Here is an 18,251-nt window from a genome sequence, read left to right as displayed (position 1 = left end):
TCTAGACTATATTGATATTCTATTAATTATATTTTTATGGAGGAGACCCCCTCACTCACTGGGCCAGCAGCCTACCACCCTGCATCCCACTGCTGGCTTGCTTCTGAAGCTAAGCAGGGTTGGTCCTGGTTGGTCCCTGGATGGGAGACCAGATGCTTCTGGAAGCTGTCTTTTGGATGGGATGTTAAACGGATGTCCTGACTCTCTGTGTTCACTAAAGAGCCCATAGCACTTATCGTCAGAGAATGGGTGTTAACTTCCCAATCTGGCCCTCAGTCACCTAATCATCCCCAGTTTACAATTGGCTCCTTCATCGCCCTTCCTCTCCCCTGTAACTATTCCTGAGGTTGTTGCTGTAAATGAGAATGTGTTCCCAGTCAACTTACCTGGTTAAATAAAAAATAAACAAAATTAACTCTGCTTCAGTCACTCAGTATAAAGGGTAAGTCAAGCAGCCCTATCACCTTACTAGGTGCTCCCACTTCTTCCACCTTCCCCCACCAACTAGCGGACTTGGCAGTGCTCACCTGTGTTTTTTTTCTGCCTCCCACGGCCAGCTGCAAGGAGACAAAGGCCGGACTGAGGGGAGATGAGGGAGGCCAGGTGAGGAGGTGGGGATGGGATGGGAGATTACCTCAGCTCATCTTGATTTAATCCTCCTGAAAGATCCTTCTTGGCTTCAACCCTGACAGAAGCATTACAGAGGCCGCATGGCAGCTCACGCTGGGGTAACTTTTAAACAGGAGTCTGTTTATATACTGAACAAAAATATAAACTCAACATGCAACAATTTCTAAGATTTTACTGACTTGAAAGGAAATCAGTCAATTGAAATAAATTAGGCCCGAATCTATGGTTTTCACATAGGAATACAGATCACAGAGACCTTAAAAAAAAAATAGGGGTGTGCATCAGAAAACAAGTCAAGTATCTGGTGTGACCACCGTTTGACCCATGCATCGCGACACATGTCCTTCACATAGAGTTGATCAGGCTGTGTATTGTGGCCTGTGGAATGTTGTCCCACTGCTTTTTAATGGCTGTGAAAAGTTGATGGATATTGGTGGGAACTGAAACACGCTGTCGTCCAGTAGATCAAGAGCATCCCAAACATGCTCAATGTGTGACATACAGTTGAAGTCTGAAGTTTACATACACCTTAGCCAAATACATTCAAACTCAGTTTTTCACAATTTCTGACATTTAATCCTTGTAAAAATTCCCTGTCTTCGGTCAGTTAGGATCACCACTTTATTTTAAGAATGTGAAATTTCAGAATAATAAATAGTAGAGAGAATGATTTATTTCAACTTTTATTTATTTCATCACATTCCCAGTGGGTCAGAAGTTTACATACACTCAATTAGAATTTGGTAGCATTGCCTTCAAATTGTTTAATTTGGTTCAAAAGTTTCGGGAAGCCTTCCACAAGCTTCCCACAATAAATTGGATGAATTTTGGCCCATTCCTCCTGACAGAGCTGGTGTAACTGAGTCAGGCTTGTAGGCCTCCTTGCTTGCACACACTTTTTCAGTTCTGCCCACAAATTCTCTATGGGATTGAGGTCAGGGCTTTGTGATTGCCACTCCAATTCCTTGACTTTGTTGTCCTTAAGCCATTTTGCCACAACTTTGGAAGTATGCTTGGGGTCAATGTCCATTTGGAAGACCCAATTGCGAACAAGCTTTAACTTCCTGACTGATGTCTTGAGATGTTGCTTCAATATATCCACATAATTTTCCTGCCCCATGATGCCATCCATTTTGTGAAGTGCACCAGTCACTCCTGCAGCAAAGCACCCCAAAAAACATGATGCTGCCACCCCCGTGCTTCACGGTTGGAATGGTGTTCTTCATCTTGCAAGCTTCCCCATTTTTTCCTCCAAACATAACGATGGTCATTATGGCCAAACAGTTCAATTTTTGTTTCATCAGACCAGAGGACATTTCTCCCAAAAATACGATCTTTGTCCCCATGTGCAGTTGTAAACCGTAGTCTGGCTTTTTTATGGCGGTTTTGGAGCAGTGGCTTCTTCTTTGCTGAGAGGACTTTCAGGTTATGTCGATTTAAGACTTGTTTTACTGTGGATATAGATGCTTTTGTACTTGTTTCCTCCAGCATCTTCACACGGTCGTTTGCTGTTGTTCTGGGATTGATTTGCACTTTTCGCACCAAAGTACGTTCATCTCTAGGAGACAGAACGCGTCTCCTTCCTGAGCGGTATGACAGCTGCGTGGTCCCATGGTGTTTATACTTGCATACTATTGTTTGTACATATGCACATGGTACCTTCAAGTGTTTGTAAATTGCTCCCAATGATGAACCAGACTTGTGGAGGTCTACAATGTTTTTTCTGAGGTCTTGGCTGATTTCTTTTGATTTTCCCATGATGTCAAGCAAAGAGGCAGTGAGTTTGAAGATAGGCCTTGAAATACATCCACAGGTACACCTCCAATTGACACAAATTATGTCAATTAGCCTATCAGAAGCTTCTAAAGCCATTACATCATTTTCTGGAATTATCCAAGCTGTTTAAAGGCACAGTCAACTTAGTGTATGTAAACTTCTGACCCACTGGAATTGTAATACAGTGAAGTATAAGTGAAATAATCTGTCCATAAACAATTGTTGGAAAGATTACTTGTGTCATGCACAAAGTAGATGTCCTAACCGACTTGCCAAAACTATAGTTTGTTAACAAGAAATTTGTGGAGTGGTTGAAAAACAAGTTTTAATGACTCCAACCTAAGTGTATGTAAACTTCCGACTTCATCTGTATATGGTGAGTATGCAGGCCATGGAAGAACTGGCACATTTTCAGCTTCCAGGAATTAGGTACAGATTCTTGCAACATTGGACCATGCGTTATCATGCTGAAACATGAGGTGATGGCGGCGGATGAATGGCATGACAATGGGCCTCAGGATCTCGTCACAGTATCTCTGTACATTAAAATTGCCATCAATAAAATGCAATTCTGTTCATTGTCCGTAGCTTATGCCTACCCATACCATAACCACACCGCTACCATGGGGCACTCTGTTCACAACGTTGACATCATCAAAACCACTCGCCTGAGGCCTGTTGGACGTACTGCCAAATTCTCTAAAACGACGTTAGAGGCGGCTTATGCCAGAGAAATTAATATTAAATTCTCTGGCAAAAGCTCTGGTGAACATTCCTGCAGTCAGCATGCCAATTGCACGCTCCGTCAAAACTTGAGACATCTGTGGCATTGTGTTGTGTGACAATACTGCACATTTTAGAGTGGCCTTTTATTGTCCCCAGCACAAGGTTCACCTGTGTAATGATCATGCTGTTTAATCAGCTTCTTGATATGACACGCTTGTCAGGTGGATGGATTTTCTTGGCAAAGGAGAAATGCTCACTAACAGGTATGTTAAAAATCGTGTAGACAACATTTAAAAAAAAACTTGCTTTTGTGCGTACTGTATGGAACATTTCTGGGATCTTTTATTTCAGCTCATGAAACATGGGCCCAACACTTTACATGTCGCGTTTATATTTTTGTTCAGTGTATGACAATGTCGGGATGACTAGCAATTATGATCAGTATGAATAATGGTCTCGATGGCTTGCACACATACAATTGGCAAAAAAGGCATGCGGTGCGTGGCCAGAATGCTCAGAATTAGAATTCACATATAAGCGAAGTTACTTAATCATCTCGCATTGGACCAATACAAAAGCCCTTTAACCCACATGAGCCCAGTCCTGGATGAACGGAGAAACCATACACACACTCACATACACACACTCAACTAGGTGTATTTTAAGTTTACGTCAACTCTGCCATTGGACCTTTCACTTTGATAATACACAATGATGTCAAAACTCATAACAACACTCAGTGGGACATGATTTAGTGTAGGCCTACATTGCATCCCAAATGGCACCCTATTCCCTACATAGTGCACTTATTTTGACCAGAGCCCTTTGAATGCAACCCACCCCATCCCTTATTTCTCACTGTTTATCCTATGGTCAAATTTAGTCTGTCACATTTTGATATAGGTCAACTGTGGACAAGCCTGTATTTATTCCCATCCTTTTCACTGCTCCTCAAATCATGGAGACATTAGTAAATAGGGCAGAAAATATTTCTCTATAGTGCTGAGAGTTAAGTGCGTGTGTGCTTGTTAATGTGTGTGTGCGAGCCATCATGTCTCAGTTTGTGAGAGCTGTATGTCTGTGAGCTGATGTAGCATGACCGTGAGGAAGGAGAAGATATGTGTGTCAGAAGTCTCTCTTTCCTTCTCCATCTGTTCTAATGAAACACAGCTCATTCAGGAGACAAGCCTGTACTGCAGATTTTTTTTTTATAGAAAGGCTTGAATAAAATTTTCCAGTACGTTCGGAAGCTAGAATGAGAATCTACTTTTCTTGGCTGTCATTATCCTTACAACATTTTAGCAATACATTTCAGTTTTCAATTCAGCTGTCAGTTTCCTGACAATGTTTATTCTCTGGATTAAGACCTACTATTAAACAACATTTAAATGTCTTGAATGACTCGAATCAAAGCTTTAATGGCTTCATTACTCAAGACCAAATGTTGTTGTGGTACAATGGTGACTAATGGAAACTGCATAAAAATGTTACTCTTGTGGTCAGTGGTAAACTCATTTCAACATTATCTCTCTCTCCCTCCCCACATTGTCCCTCCCCTCCCCCCCCTCTCCTCTATTTCCCTCAGTTCTTTGCATCCAGGCAGCACCTATCCAGTTCACCAAGGAGCCCAAATCCCAGGATGCATTGCATGGCCGCAGTGCCATGCTCCGCTGTGAGGTCAGCGACCCAGCAGACATCCAGTATGGCTGGCTAAACAACGGTCAGCCCCTGGATGACACCGAGAGGCGGTTCCGCGAGGTCAGCAACCTCAAGTTCACGGCGGTGGACCGGAGAGTGGACGCTGGGAACTTTGAGTGCGTGGCCACCAACACGGTCACAGGAGAGGAGGCCCACTCTACTAACGCCTCTTTCAACATCAAGTGTGAGTGTTAATACATGTCCCCCTACACTTGGGGTTGTGTTCCTTGAGATGCAACATTCAGAATAGATGTTAAATGCTGCAGATAACATTTTTATCAATAGACTTGACATGATGCCCAGGTCATCATGACAGAAAATCATATCTGTTACAAAAAAATGCATTTCTATCTAACCGTTTTGCAACGTTTACACCCTTTTGAACAGACCCTTAACCATGAGCTGAACATGTGCAAGATTTTCCTCATGGGCGTTAATACAAGTTTCAGATATGCAACACTGGTGGATTGTTATGTCTCAAAGCAGTCTACCTAAATTAAAAAGCCACATAAAAGCCTCAATATAGAATGTCGGGTAAGGTTGTAAGAGATGAGAAAATGTTTCTATATACCTTGTAGGTACCTTGTTCTTTGTTGCTTCCCTCCCATTCAAAAGGAAACTTGATATGTGTGCCACCAAGCATGTGTTTCTTGTTTCTTTTCTCCGTTGTGTAACACTCACTTTTCCCACAACCCCTCAAAAGGCCTTTGTGTGTCGAAATTACTGAGGAGTGAAACTCACCTTACAGCCATATCATTATTTACATTCTAGATTAACAGTGTCTTGTTTCGACATATTATTCATTCATGCTTTTCTCGACTGCCCCAAAAACCCCGAACCCTTTGCCGTTTAAGGCCTCTTAGTACTCAGAGATCTCTTACTAAAACAAATCAAAGTTTATCGGTCGTGTACAAAGATTTGCAGATGTTATCACAGGTGCAGCGAAATGCTTGTGTTTCTAGCTCCAACAGTGCCGTAATAATACCTAGTAATACAAAACAATATGCACATAATCCAAAAAGTAAAGAGAAAGAAATGAAGAAATATCAGAACGAGCAATATATATATACACATACATACATACAGTGCATTCGGAAAGTATTCAGACCCCTTGACTTTTTCCACATTTTGTTACATTTCAGCCTTATTCAAAAATGTATTACATTAATTTCATCATCAATATACACACAATACCCCATAATGACAAAGCAACGACAGGTTTTTAGAAATGTTTGCAAATGTATTACAAATAAAAAACAGATACCTTATTTACATAACTATTGATTGGATATGATTTGGAAAGACACACACCTGTCTATATAAGGTCCCATAGTTTACAGTGCAACCATCTCTGCAGCACTCCACCAATCAGGCCTTTATGGTAGAGTGGCCAGACGGAAGCCAAATCCTCAGTACAAGGCACACGCCAGCCTGCTTGGAGCTGTTGCGCCTTCTTCACCACACTGTCTGTGTGAAGGGACCATTTCAGGTCATCAGTGATGTGCATGCCGATGAACTTGAAGCTTTTGACCCTCTCCACAGTCGAACCGTCTATGTGGATGGGGTGTGCTCTGTCTGCTGTCTCCTGTAGTCCACAATCAGGAGGGGGCTGGGCACACACCCCTGTGGGGCCCCCGTGTTGAAGATCAGCGTGGCGGAGGTGTTGTTGCCTACCTTCACCACTTGGGGTCGATCCGTCAGGAAGTCAAGGACCCAGTTGCACAGGGAGGGGTTCAGACCCAGGGCCCTGAGCTTAATGATGAGCTTGGGGACACTGTGGTGTTGAAGGCTGAGCTGTAGTCGATTAACAGCATTCTTACATAGTTATTTCTCTCGTCCAGGTGGGATAGGGCAGTGTGCAGTGCAATGGCGATTGCGTCGTCTGTGTATCTGTTGGGGCTGTATGCGAATTGTAGTGGGTCTAGGTTGTCGGGTAAGGTGGAGGTGATGTAGGCCCTTAACTAGCCTATCAAAGCACTTCATGATGACAGAAGTGAGATCTACAGGGCGATAGTCATTTAGTTCAGTTACCTTCGCTTTCTTGGGTACAGGAACAATGGTGGACATCTTGAAGCAAGTGGGCACAACAGACTGGGATATGGAGAAATTGAATATGTCCTTAAACACCAGCCAGCCGGTCTGCACATGCTCTGAGGACGCGGCTTGGGATGTCGTCTGGGCCTGTAGCCTTGCGAGGGTTAACCCACTTAAGTGACTTACTGATATCGGCCGCAGAGAAAGAGAGCACACAGTCCTGTCACATAACCAGTCCTGTCTCACTATGTTCCTGTCACATAACCAAACCACAGCAGCCCTCTTGTGTTTCAGTATGAAAACCAAGGGACCTCTGTCCAGCTGCCCTCCAGGAAGGGACTGGTGAAAAGGCTTTGTTTCTCAGGAACTCCGTTGATATATCGGAACGTATGTCCCCTTTCCCACATGATGGCCTTTAAAAACAACTGATGGCTTTTTAGAAAGCAGCTGGATAAGGCAATGCCCAGACGATTCCACTGCTTCCCTTCAACGTGTTATGAGTCTTCAGAAAGCCAGGCTGGGTGGTTTTGACTGTGTGGTGAGGGCTAGGTCTGTTCTGTAGCTCAGAAGAAGCAGATGAGCACTAGATTGCAGAGTAGTGGAGCAACACACAGAACACACGTGCATGCTCGTGCGCACGCACACACACACACACACACACACACACACACACACACACACACACACACACACACACACACACACACACACACACACACACACACAGGCCAATGAGGCTGTGGCGTTTTCTGCCTTGGCTCAGCTCCTATTAATGAAGGACAGCCTGTTATCCCAAAGAAACATATTATTATTGAGGCCCTCGTCTGACCTGAAGGAAAATGCTTTTATGTCCTTTAATTAAAAGTAATTTATCGCTGCAATAAAAGCTTAGACTGACTCACTGACAGAGATAAAAACAAGTTAAACATGAACTACCGGTTGTCACAACCCAGAATAAACTAGATGATCTTCCAGGTCACGATTGTCAATTCAAAGAACTCAAGAATGCTTTTATGTGTTAATCATTATTAAATATAGAGAAAGTTTTCTTTTAATTAAAAATGGTCTTCTATGGGTCTCCCGAGTGGCGCAGTGGTCTAAGGCATTGCAACTCAGTACTAGATTCATCACTACAGACATCGTGGTTCAAATCCAGGCTGTATCACAACTGGCAGTGATTGGGAGTCCCATAGGGCAGGGCACAATTGGCTCAGCGTCGTCTGGGTTTGGCCGGTGTAGGCCGTCATTGTAAATCAGAATTTGCTCTTAACTGACTTGCCTAGTTAAATAAAAGGTTCAATATGTGTACCTGACCTGAAGTTCTATACTGGTGTATGTGCAAGTGAGAGAGACAGGAGAATTCAGGAGTGAGAGAGACAGGAGAGTACATTAAGTGTATTTATGAACTTTTGTAAGAGCTCATGCATGTACAGTATGTGCATACGCTCTGAGTGGTAGTTGTATATAGTCCACTTTTCCTTGACACGGGGGTGTGCGAGAACATGTTTATAGGTCACCCTGTATCAAACAGGCTACTCTGTAGTTCAGGAGGCCAAAAGTTGTACGTGTACAGTGCCTTCGGAATGTATTCAGACCCCTTGACTTTTTCCACATTTTGTTACATTACAGCCCTATTCTAAAATGGATTAAATCAATTAAAAAATCCTCAGCAATCTACACACAACACCCCATAATTACAAAGCGAAAACAGGTTTATAGATTTTTTTTCTCCAAATGTATTAAAAATAAATAGCAGAAAAACCTTATTTACATAAGTATTCAGACCCTTTGTGTTATGAGACTCAATTGAGCTCTGGTGCATCCTGTTTACATTGATCATCCTTGAGATGTTTCTTGAACTTGATTGGAGTCCACCGGTGGTACATTCAATTGATTGGACATGATTTGGAAAGGCACACACCTGAATTAGAACCTGGTTGTTTTCCCCTCACTAAAACAGTTTATTTTTTAAACATATGAAAAATATATATTTTTATAATTATATATATCTCAGCAGCTAATAAGGTCCCACAGTTGACAGATCATGTCAGAGAAAAAAACAAGCCACACGGTTGAAGGAATTGTCCGTAGAACTCCGAGACAGGATTGTCTCGAAGCACAGATCTAGGGAAGGTTACCAAAAGCATTGAAGGTCCCCAAGAACACAGTGGCCTCCATCATTCTTATATTGAAGAAGTTTAGAACCACGATGACTCTTCCTAGAGCATTCTCAGCAAGCTGGTGACCAAGGTGACCAAGAACCTGATGGTCATTCTGACAGAGCTCTAAAGTTCCTCGGGGGAGATGGGAGAACCTTCCAGAAGGAAAACCATTTGTGCAGCACTCCACCAATCAGGCCTTTATGGTAGAGTGGCCAGATGAAAGCCACTCATCAGTAAAAGGCACATGACAGCCCGCTTGGAGTTTGCAAAATGGCACCTAAAGACTATCAGACCACGAGTAACAAGATTCTCTGGTCTAATGAAACCAAGATTGAACTCTGGCCTGAATGCTAAGCGTCACGTCTGAAGGAAACCTGGCACCATCCCTACAGTGAAGCATGGTGGTGGCAGCATCATACTGTTGGGATGTTTTTCAGTGGCAGGGACTGGGAGACTAGTCAGGATCGAGGGAAAGATGAACAGAGTAAAGTACAGAAAGATCCTTGATGAAAACTTGCTCCAGAGCACTCAGGACCTCAGATTGGGGCGAAAGTTCACCTTCCAACAGGACAACGACACTAAGCACACAGCTAAGACAACGCAGGAGTGGCTTCAGGACAAGTCTCTGAATGTCCTTGAGTGGCCCAGCCAGAGCCCGGACTTGAACCCTATCGAACATCTCTGGAAAGACCTGAAAATAGCTGTGCAGCAACGCTCCCCATCCAAACTGACAGAGCTTGAGAGGATCTGCAGAGAAGAATGGGAGAAACTCACCAAATACAGGTGTGCAAAGCTTGTAGCATCATACCCAAGAAGACTCAAGGCTGTAATCGCTGCCAAAGGTGCTTCAACAAAGTACTGAGTTTTATAAATGAGTAAAAATGTATAGAAACCTGTTTTTGCTTTGTCATTATGGGGTATAGTGTGTAGATTGATGAGGGGGGAAAAAAATGATTGAATCATTTTTAGAATAAGGCTGTAACGTAACAAAATATGGAAAAAGTCAAGGGGTCTGAATATTTTCCGAAGGCACTGTATGTACACGTCTCTGAGTGTGCGTGTCTATGGTGGTGTGCATGTATATTTGCACTTGTCCTACACACTGTGGACAAGAGAGTGTTGATAGAGCATCCTATCAAACAGGCCTTTCTGAGGGCTAATCTCTTAGGCCCTTTGAGCTTGGCTGGTGGATGGATGAGGCTTCTGCCAGAACAAGGGTGAGGGTTGGCGGGGGTCCAAATAGAGAGACTAATGGTGTTTGGGTCTGGTGGGTCTGGAGACCGATGCCCTTCCCAGCACAGCCCTGCTCTTCCCCTCACTGCTCACTATAGCTACACAAACATACTGTACTCCTCTCTGATGCACTGCTGAGAGTCAGTTATTACATGGACACAGATACCAGGGTGAAAACACTGATTAGATAACTATAGTAGTAATTTCAGTTTGATAAGAGAGGGGAAGTGAGGGAAAGCCACCAGACTAGAATTATCTAATATGCCTACAGATGTGGCCCATTTTGCAGTATATCCAGACTTCCGTGGCCTATTATAAATAATCTTAAGGCTAGGCGTTCCGCTAGCGGCACAACTTCCGGTGAAACTGGAGGGCGTGCAATTCAAATAAATAATCATACAAATTATGGATATTAAACATGTAGGTACATACAAGTATCTTATATCGGTTGAAGGCTTACATTCTTGTTAATCTAACTGCACTGTCCGATCTACAGTAGCCATTATAGCTTAAGCATGCCATGCGATTGTTTGAGGACAGCGCCCCACATCAAAATATTTTTCCACCGGCACAGGTTTCATAAATTCACAAATAGCGATTAAATATTTACTTACTTTTTGAAAATCTTCCTCTGATTTGTCATCCAAAGGGTCCCAGCTATAACATGTAGTGTATTTTTGTTAGATAAAATCCTTCTTTATACCCCAAAAAGTCAATTTAGTTGGCGCCATCGATTTGAGTAATCCACTCCTTCAACATGCAGCAAAAGGAATCAAATAATCTTCCGCTAAACTTTGTTAAAACAAGTCTATTGACTCCTCAGATACCCTAAAATGTTATCAAACTATAATATTTCATTCGGAAAGAAGTATGTTCAATAGGAAAACGATATTAGCAGGTGCATCTCGTCTTCATCGCTTGCGCATACACGAATTTCCAATAGTGTGTCCCAGTACTAAAACTCATTATTCTTACTCGTTTTGGAAGAAACAAGCCTGAAACCTTGAACATTGAGTGCTGGCACCCAGTGGAAGTCATAGGAATTGCATACTGGGAGGTAGATTTTATTATTTCCCAATACTTTCCACTGTAAGAGCATGGGCTCTCAAAAAAAAAAGAAATCTGGTTGGTTTTTCTCTGGATTGTCTCCTACCATATCTAGTCTTCTATATTATTTTAACATTTCCCCAAACTTCAGAGTGTTTTCTTTCCAATGGTACCAATTATATGCATATCCTGGCTTCAGGGCCTGAACAACAGGCAGTTTACTTTGGACACGTCAGTCAGGCGGAAATTGAGATAAAAGGACCCTAGCCTGAAGAAGATTTATAAATATATATATATATATATATATATATATATATATATATATATATATATATATATCACTAGCTTTCCATTTCTTCCTCAAACGAGCAGTTAAACGGGGCACACGTGCAGATAAATTGTTGCTGTAAATTACAAGCTTTAATCACATCATTGGAAGTGAAAGCTGTATGTGTTTATCCACGTCCATATCCACACATTTATCAATTAGTCAAATTCGTTGTCAACAGGTTTGACAGGCTACGGAATATTATAGACATCTTGTGTTTGGCTATATTGTGACAGATATGTAAATATTTGCCCAACATGCATTAAACGCACAATAAGCCCATATCTTTGCAGTAAATATCCCTTGAATCCCGTTAGGCATTAATAGTGTATATGCGTGTGCATTCATGTGTGAGTGTGCGTGTGTGTGGTGAAGCTATCATACATGTACAGTACCAGTCAAAAGTTTGGACACACCTACTCATTCAAGAGTTTTTATTTATTTTCATTATTTTCTACAGTGTAGAATAATAGTGAAGACATCAAAACTATGAAATAACACATATGGAATCATGTAGTAACCAAAAAAGTGATAAACAAATCAAGATATATATTATATTCTTCTAAGTAGCCACCCTTTGCTTTGATGACAGCTTTGCACACACTTGGCTTTCTCTCAACCAGCTTCACCTGGAATGCTTTTCTAACAGTCTTGGAGGAGTTCCCACATATGCTGAGCACTTGCTTGCTGCTTGTCCTTCACTCTCCTGTCCAACTCATCTCAAATGAGTTGAGGTCAGGTGATTGTGGAGGCCAGGTCATCTGATGCAGCACTCCATCACTCTCCTTCTTGATCAAATAGCCCTTACACAGCCTGGAGGTGTGTTTTGGGTCATTGCCCTGTTGAAAAACAAATGATAGTCCCTCTAAGAGCAAACCAGCTGGGATGGCATATCGCTGCAGAATGCTGTGGTAGCCATGCTGGTTAAGTGTGCCTTGAATTCTAAGTAAATCACCGACAGTGTCACCAGCAAAACACCATCACACCTCCTCCATGCTTCACGGTGTGAACCACACATGCATCCGTTCACCTACTCTGCATCTCACAAGGACATGGCGGTTAGAACCAAAAATCTGAAATTTGGACATATTTCCACGGTCTAATGTTCATTGCTCATAGGACTTTACCTACAGTTGAATAATACGCTCATCGTAAATATGGATATTTAGCACCCCAACAACCACTCATTCGGATTTTGAAATGCTTGTACATATTTACGATTGTATTTCTTTGTTGTCTCTGTTGAAATCGCCGGTCCGTCTGGGGAGAGTAGTTCGACAGAAGTCTCTGGTTTGTCCTCAAAGGTCACAATGGCTTTTGTAGTTGTAGCTTTTTGGTTTCGAAGTGTCTGAGAACGGATCTTCCAGAGGAAGTGTTCGTTAGAATGGATCTTTCACAGTACCACCCAGTGGTTCTCGGTCGAGTTTATTAGACTAAAGTACTTAAACAGCTGCAGACTGAATGTTCCCGTGTACTCTTCATCTTCGAGAGAGAGTTTCTAACCATTTCAACGTGCAACCACACTCCGTGTTTTTCTGGTCTCATAGAGTCGGACCATTCGTGACGTCTGGTTCAACACCGTCCGTCTGCTTGGTCTGATATGTTAATTCTTCACGAGGGGTTTTATGCATTCTGGCAAAAGGGCATTACATGACGCCTACATAATGTCTGTGCTCACGTGGTTGTGGTCACTGACTGGGTAGAGCTTTTATATGAAAAATAATTCTAATTTAGAAGGCTAACATCACATTTCATCTTCTCACAGATAGTTTCATATAAGTTCCACAACATTTAGCTGTAAATCTGATAACTGGGAAATATACACATTCTGAAATACAGCTATGTTGTTAAACTGTCCTTAATGAGATCCCAAAACACCAACTGATCTGACATAATTGTTCTTTCAGCACCCACGGACCGTTCCAACTGTTTGGATTACAGAAATATTGTTTCAATATCCAATCTTGGATGTCACAGTCCTACAAAATCTCTCTCTGTTGTAACAAAGATATTTTTAACTTCCATGTGCAGAGTGGGAGAGAGAGAGTTCCTGCAGGTATTTATGACCATCATAAAACTGCCAACTTCACCCCTCTCCCCTTCTGCAGGAGAGAGAGGGCGCTGTAGAGTGGACCCACTGTAACCTGATCATTCAGATATTCACAGGAGAGTCATGACACTATTTTTAATTTTTTTATTATTTCACCTTTACTTAACCAGGTAGGCTAGTTGAGAACAAGTTCTCATTTGCAACTGCGACCTGGCCAAGATAAAGCATAGCAATTTGACACATACAACAACACAGAGTTACACATGGAGTAAACAATAAACAAGTCAATAACACAGTAGGACACATTTATTGGTGACAAAACGGATGGCACTGTGATAGACCGCATCCAATTTGTTGAGTAGAGTGTTGGAGGCTATTTTATAGATGACATCGCCGAAGTCGAGGATCGGTAGGATGGTCAGTTTTACGAGGGTATGTTTGGCAGCATGAGTGAAGGATGCTTTGTTGCGATATAGGAAGCCGATTCTAGATTTAATTTTGGATTGGAGATGCTTAATGTGAGTCTGGAAGGAGAGTTTACAGTCTAACCAGACACCTAGGTATTTGTAGTTGTCCACGTATTCTAAGTCAGAGCCGTCCAGAGTAGTGATGCTGGACAGGCGGGCAGGTGCGGGCAGTGATCAATTGAATAGCATGCATTTAGTTTTACTTGCATTTAAGAGCAGTTGGAGGCCACGGAAGGAGAGTTGTATGGCATTGAAGCTCGTCTGGAGGTTAGTTAACACAGTGTCCAAAGAGGGGCCAGAAGTATACAGAATGGTGTCGTCTGCGTAGAGGTGGATCAGAGAATCACCAGCAGCAAGAGCGACATCATTGATGTATACATAGAAGAGAGTCGGCCCGAGTATGGAACCCTGTGGCACCACCATAGAGACTGCCAGAGGTCCGGACAACAGGCCCTCCGATTTGACACACTGAACTCTTATCTGAGAAGTAGTTAGTGAACCAGGCGAGGCAATCATTTGAGAAATCAAAGCTGTCGAGTCTGCCAATAAGAATGTGGTGATTGACAGAGTCGAAAGCCTTGGCTAGGTCGATGAATACGGGTGCACGACCTTCATGTCTTGAAGTAATGATGGACTGTCGTTTCTCTTTGCTTATTTGAGATGTTCTTGCCATAATATAGACTTGGTCTTTTACCAAATAGGGCTATCTTTTGTATCCCACCTACCTTGTCACAACACAACTGATTGGCTCAAATGCATTAAGGAGGTAAGAAATTCCACAAATTAACTTTTAACAAGGCACACCTGTTAATTGAAATGCATTTCCGGTGACTACCTCATGAAGCTAGTTGAGAGAATGCCAAGAGTTTACAAAGCTGTCATCAAGGCAAAGGGTGGCTACTTTGAACAATCTCAGATATAAAATATATTTAGATTTAACACTTCTTTGGTCACTACATGATTCCGTATGTGTTATTTCATAGTTTTGATATCTTCACTATTATTCTACAATGTAGAAATAGTAAAAATAAAGAAAAACCCTTGAATAAGTACGTGTGTCCAAACTTTTGACTGGTACTGTAAGTCTACCATCCATATGTGCATTGTATATGAGTATATTTAGACCTAGAAACCCACTCCCCCCATTTGTCCAGCGATACAGTTGAGTGCAGCTGGGGTCTGGGAGAGTGGAACTGCGTTCCCAAACGGCACCCTATTCCCTATATTATGCACTACGTTTGACCAGGGCCTTGGTCAAAGGTAGGGCATTGTATAGCGAATAGGGTGCCATTTGGGATGCAACCTAGCACTAATCTAATCTATTTCAGACTCAATGGAGGCTCCTCTAATCCCTTCAGTTCAGAGCAGTAATTTAGAGTACAATTAAGCCCTGTGTTTTCTAATGAAGGCTTAGCCTAGTCCTCTCTGCTAGCTCTTTGTTTCAAGGTTCCAAGTTTTAATGTCACGTGCACAAGTACAGTGAAATGCCTTTCTTGCAAGCTCCAAACCCAACAATAAAGCAACCGATATCAATGTGGCAGAAAAAATATCATAAGGTAGAGCAAAAACAGACGAGAAATAAAAATAAGAAATAAGAACACGAGAAAGTAAGAAGCTACATATACAGGGTCAGTTCCGATACCATATGTGACCCAGGAAACAAGGCGTATGTCACGGGTCACTATTTCACAGGAGAGCCATTTGAACGTAAACTTTTTGTTTTATCAAAATGTGTTTTTTTGCCAGAAATGCCTTCTGGCAAAAATGAACATGTGAACTTGTGAACTTTCATGTGCCTTAATAACACACTTTTATGCCATCTGTAAATCGTAATAAAATTGTTAAATTACGAGCCTAGTTGGTTAAGCCACAGAAAAATACAGCAACCTTTCCACTAGCCATGATTGGCTGAGGTAATGAGTGGGCTGGACATGCCGAGAGAGGAGTTCAGATTGGTCTGCCATATAGAAGGCGTCTGTCTTTGAGCTGGTCATTCTGTGTTGGTAATCCTGTCGAACACAGCTTTTTTTAATGTATCGTGTAGTGGAGCTGCATAAATGTTGATCTCCACTTTCTGGAGGATCGAGTTTTGAAATCAGTGCAATTAGAGGATGATAGCTAAAGAGATGGAGAAAACACCTGTCTCCGGATTACATCTTCAAACTAAGGGCAACCATGACATGGCATCCGTGACAGGGAGACACGTCCATCATGCATGATGATGTATACGGGTAAGATAGTCTAGCTTGCTACATTTTCAGATATTACACATTTCTAATTTTGACAAAGTGGTTTCATTTCAAGCTAAAGTGTACTGTTAGCTAGTTGACGTTAGCTGGCTGGCTCCCTAGCTAACGTTACGTGTATGATGTTATTATTTGTATCCCAGAGCCGCTTGCTTGGCTAGTTAGAGCCTAATGTTAGCTGGCTGGCTGGCTGGCTCGCTCGCTAATGTTACGTGTATGATGTTATTATTCGTATCTCAGAGCCGTATCTCAGAGCCGTTAGCTAGCTAATATTGAACCTGGTTGGTTAGCTACCACTACCAGCAGATTCATGCAAGGCGTAGTAACGTCATGAGTTGGCACTATGTTCATTGTTGTTAAACTAGCTAATGTTAGCTGGCTGGCTCGCTAGCTAACGTTACATGACGTGTATGATTTACATGTTGTTTACCTAGCTAGGTTCATTGTTTACCTAGCTAGCTAACTAGCTACATGTCTTAAGCTAAAGTGTACTGTTAGCTAGCTAGCTAACTTTAGTTGGCTGGCTCCCTAGCTAGCTACATGTCTTAACAAAAGACTCCACTACACAAGTAACCATTTCGGGTGCGTTCGTAAATTCAGTAAATTCAGTCTGAGTATGCCAGAGCGCAGAATAACTGATGAATTTATGAACGCACAACACCCGTTGAATATGGCCAGTGTCAGTAAACGTCGACAAAAAAGCATAATGAAATTGGTGCCAGCAGAGCTGGTTAGGCTGTTTTCATGTTATCCAGAGGTAAACAGAGATAAACGTGTGTGCTCTGAACGCTCCGAGAGCGAAACGAGATGGGTGGAGCTAAAGCTTAAGAGGGTGTGAACGATGCTGAATGGTTGTAGACAAAGAGGAGCTCTTCACTAGGTACCAAAACATTTAAAGGCCATTTTCTCAAAAGTGAGTTTACAAGTTTATCAACTTTCTAAGCAGAATTACTTTCCCATTTTTCCTCAAAAATGCAGTGTATGACATACCATTTTGTAGTTCTCTACTTTTATCCAATGTAAAAAAAAAATAAAAAAAAAACATTTAAAATGTAGCTGCATAAGACGATTTGAGCCGGTCGGTCACATATTACAATGTGCAGGGATACTGGAGCATATGTATCTACAAAGTAGATGTCTGTAAACAATTGTTGGAAAAATGACTTGTCATGCACAAAGTAGATGTCCTAACCGACTTGCCAAAACAATATTTTGTGAAAAATAAATTTGTGGAGTGGTTGAAAACTAGTTTTAATGACTCCAACCTAAGTGTATGTAAACTTCCGACTTCAAATGTAGTATTCCCCTTATCTAGGTGGGTGAGGGCAGATTGCGTCGTCTATGGCTCTGTTTGGGCGGTATGCAAATATGAGTGGGTCTAGGGTGTCTGGGATGATGGAGTAGATGTGTGCCATAACCAGCGTTTCAAAGCACTTAATGATTACAGATGTGAGTGCTAAAGGGCTTAAATAATTGTTGCGTGAAGTTTTAGAGTTATTGGGAACAGGAATTATTGTATTCATCTCAAGACATGTGGTGATTACAGACTGGGACAAAGAAAGGTTGAAATTTACCATGAAAATGCCAGGTGATCTGCGCATGCTCTGAGAACGCGCCCTGGAACAGGCCTTTGTGTCCAAGCCGGCCAACACTTGATCTCACTGATAAAGAGTGGAGGCGACAGGAAGCCTATTGTCAGCTTGTTTGTTAGTCCTAGGGTTTGTAGGGTTGAACTTGATTGATTACTGTACCGAGATGGGTAATCTGCAAATTATGATTTTTAAACACTCATTCCACACAGCACCTTTGGTGTATGTGCATGCATCCGCACACACACCCAAACGTGCCCGTGCG

At 42.1% G+C, this 18,251-nt stretch overlaps 1 protein-coding gene across 1 annotated transcript in view; it reads left to right on the top strand.

Annotated features, from left to right (window-relative positions):
* The window catches only part of LOC120017477 (inactive tyrosine-protein kinase 7-like), a 186,699-nt gene that overhangs the window by 101,477 nt on the left and 66,971 nt on the right, over positions 1 to 18,251 (top strand). The window contains exon 2 of the mRNA XM_038960250.1: positions 4,718 to 5,014. Within this exon, the coding sequence (XP_038816178.1) occupies positions 4,718 to 5,014 (297 nt within the window). The remainder of the gene's footprint in view (positions 1 to 4,717; positions 5,015 to 18,251) is intronic.

The sequence above is a fragment of the Salvelinus namaycush genome, chromosome 22 (genome assembly GCF_016432855.1).
Source record: "Salvelinus namaycush isolate Seneca chromosome 22, SaNama_1.0, whole genome shotgun sequence".
NCBI lineage: Eukaryota > Metazoa > Chordata > Actinopteri > Salmoniformes > Salmonidae > Salvelinus > Salvelinus namaycush.
This window is presented reverse-complemented; position numbering and strand designations above follow the sequence as displayed.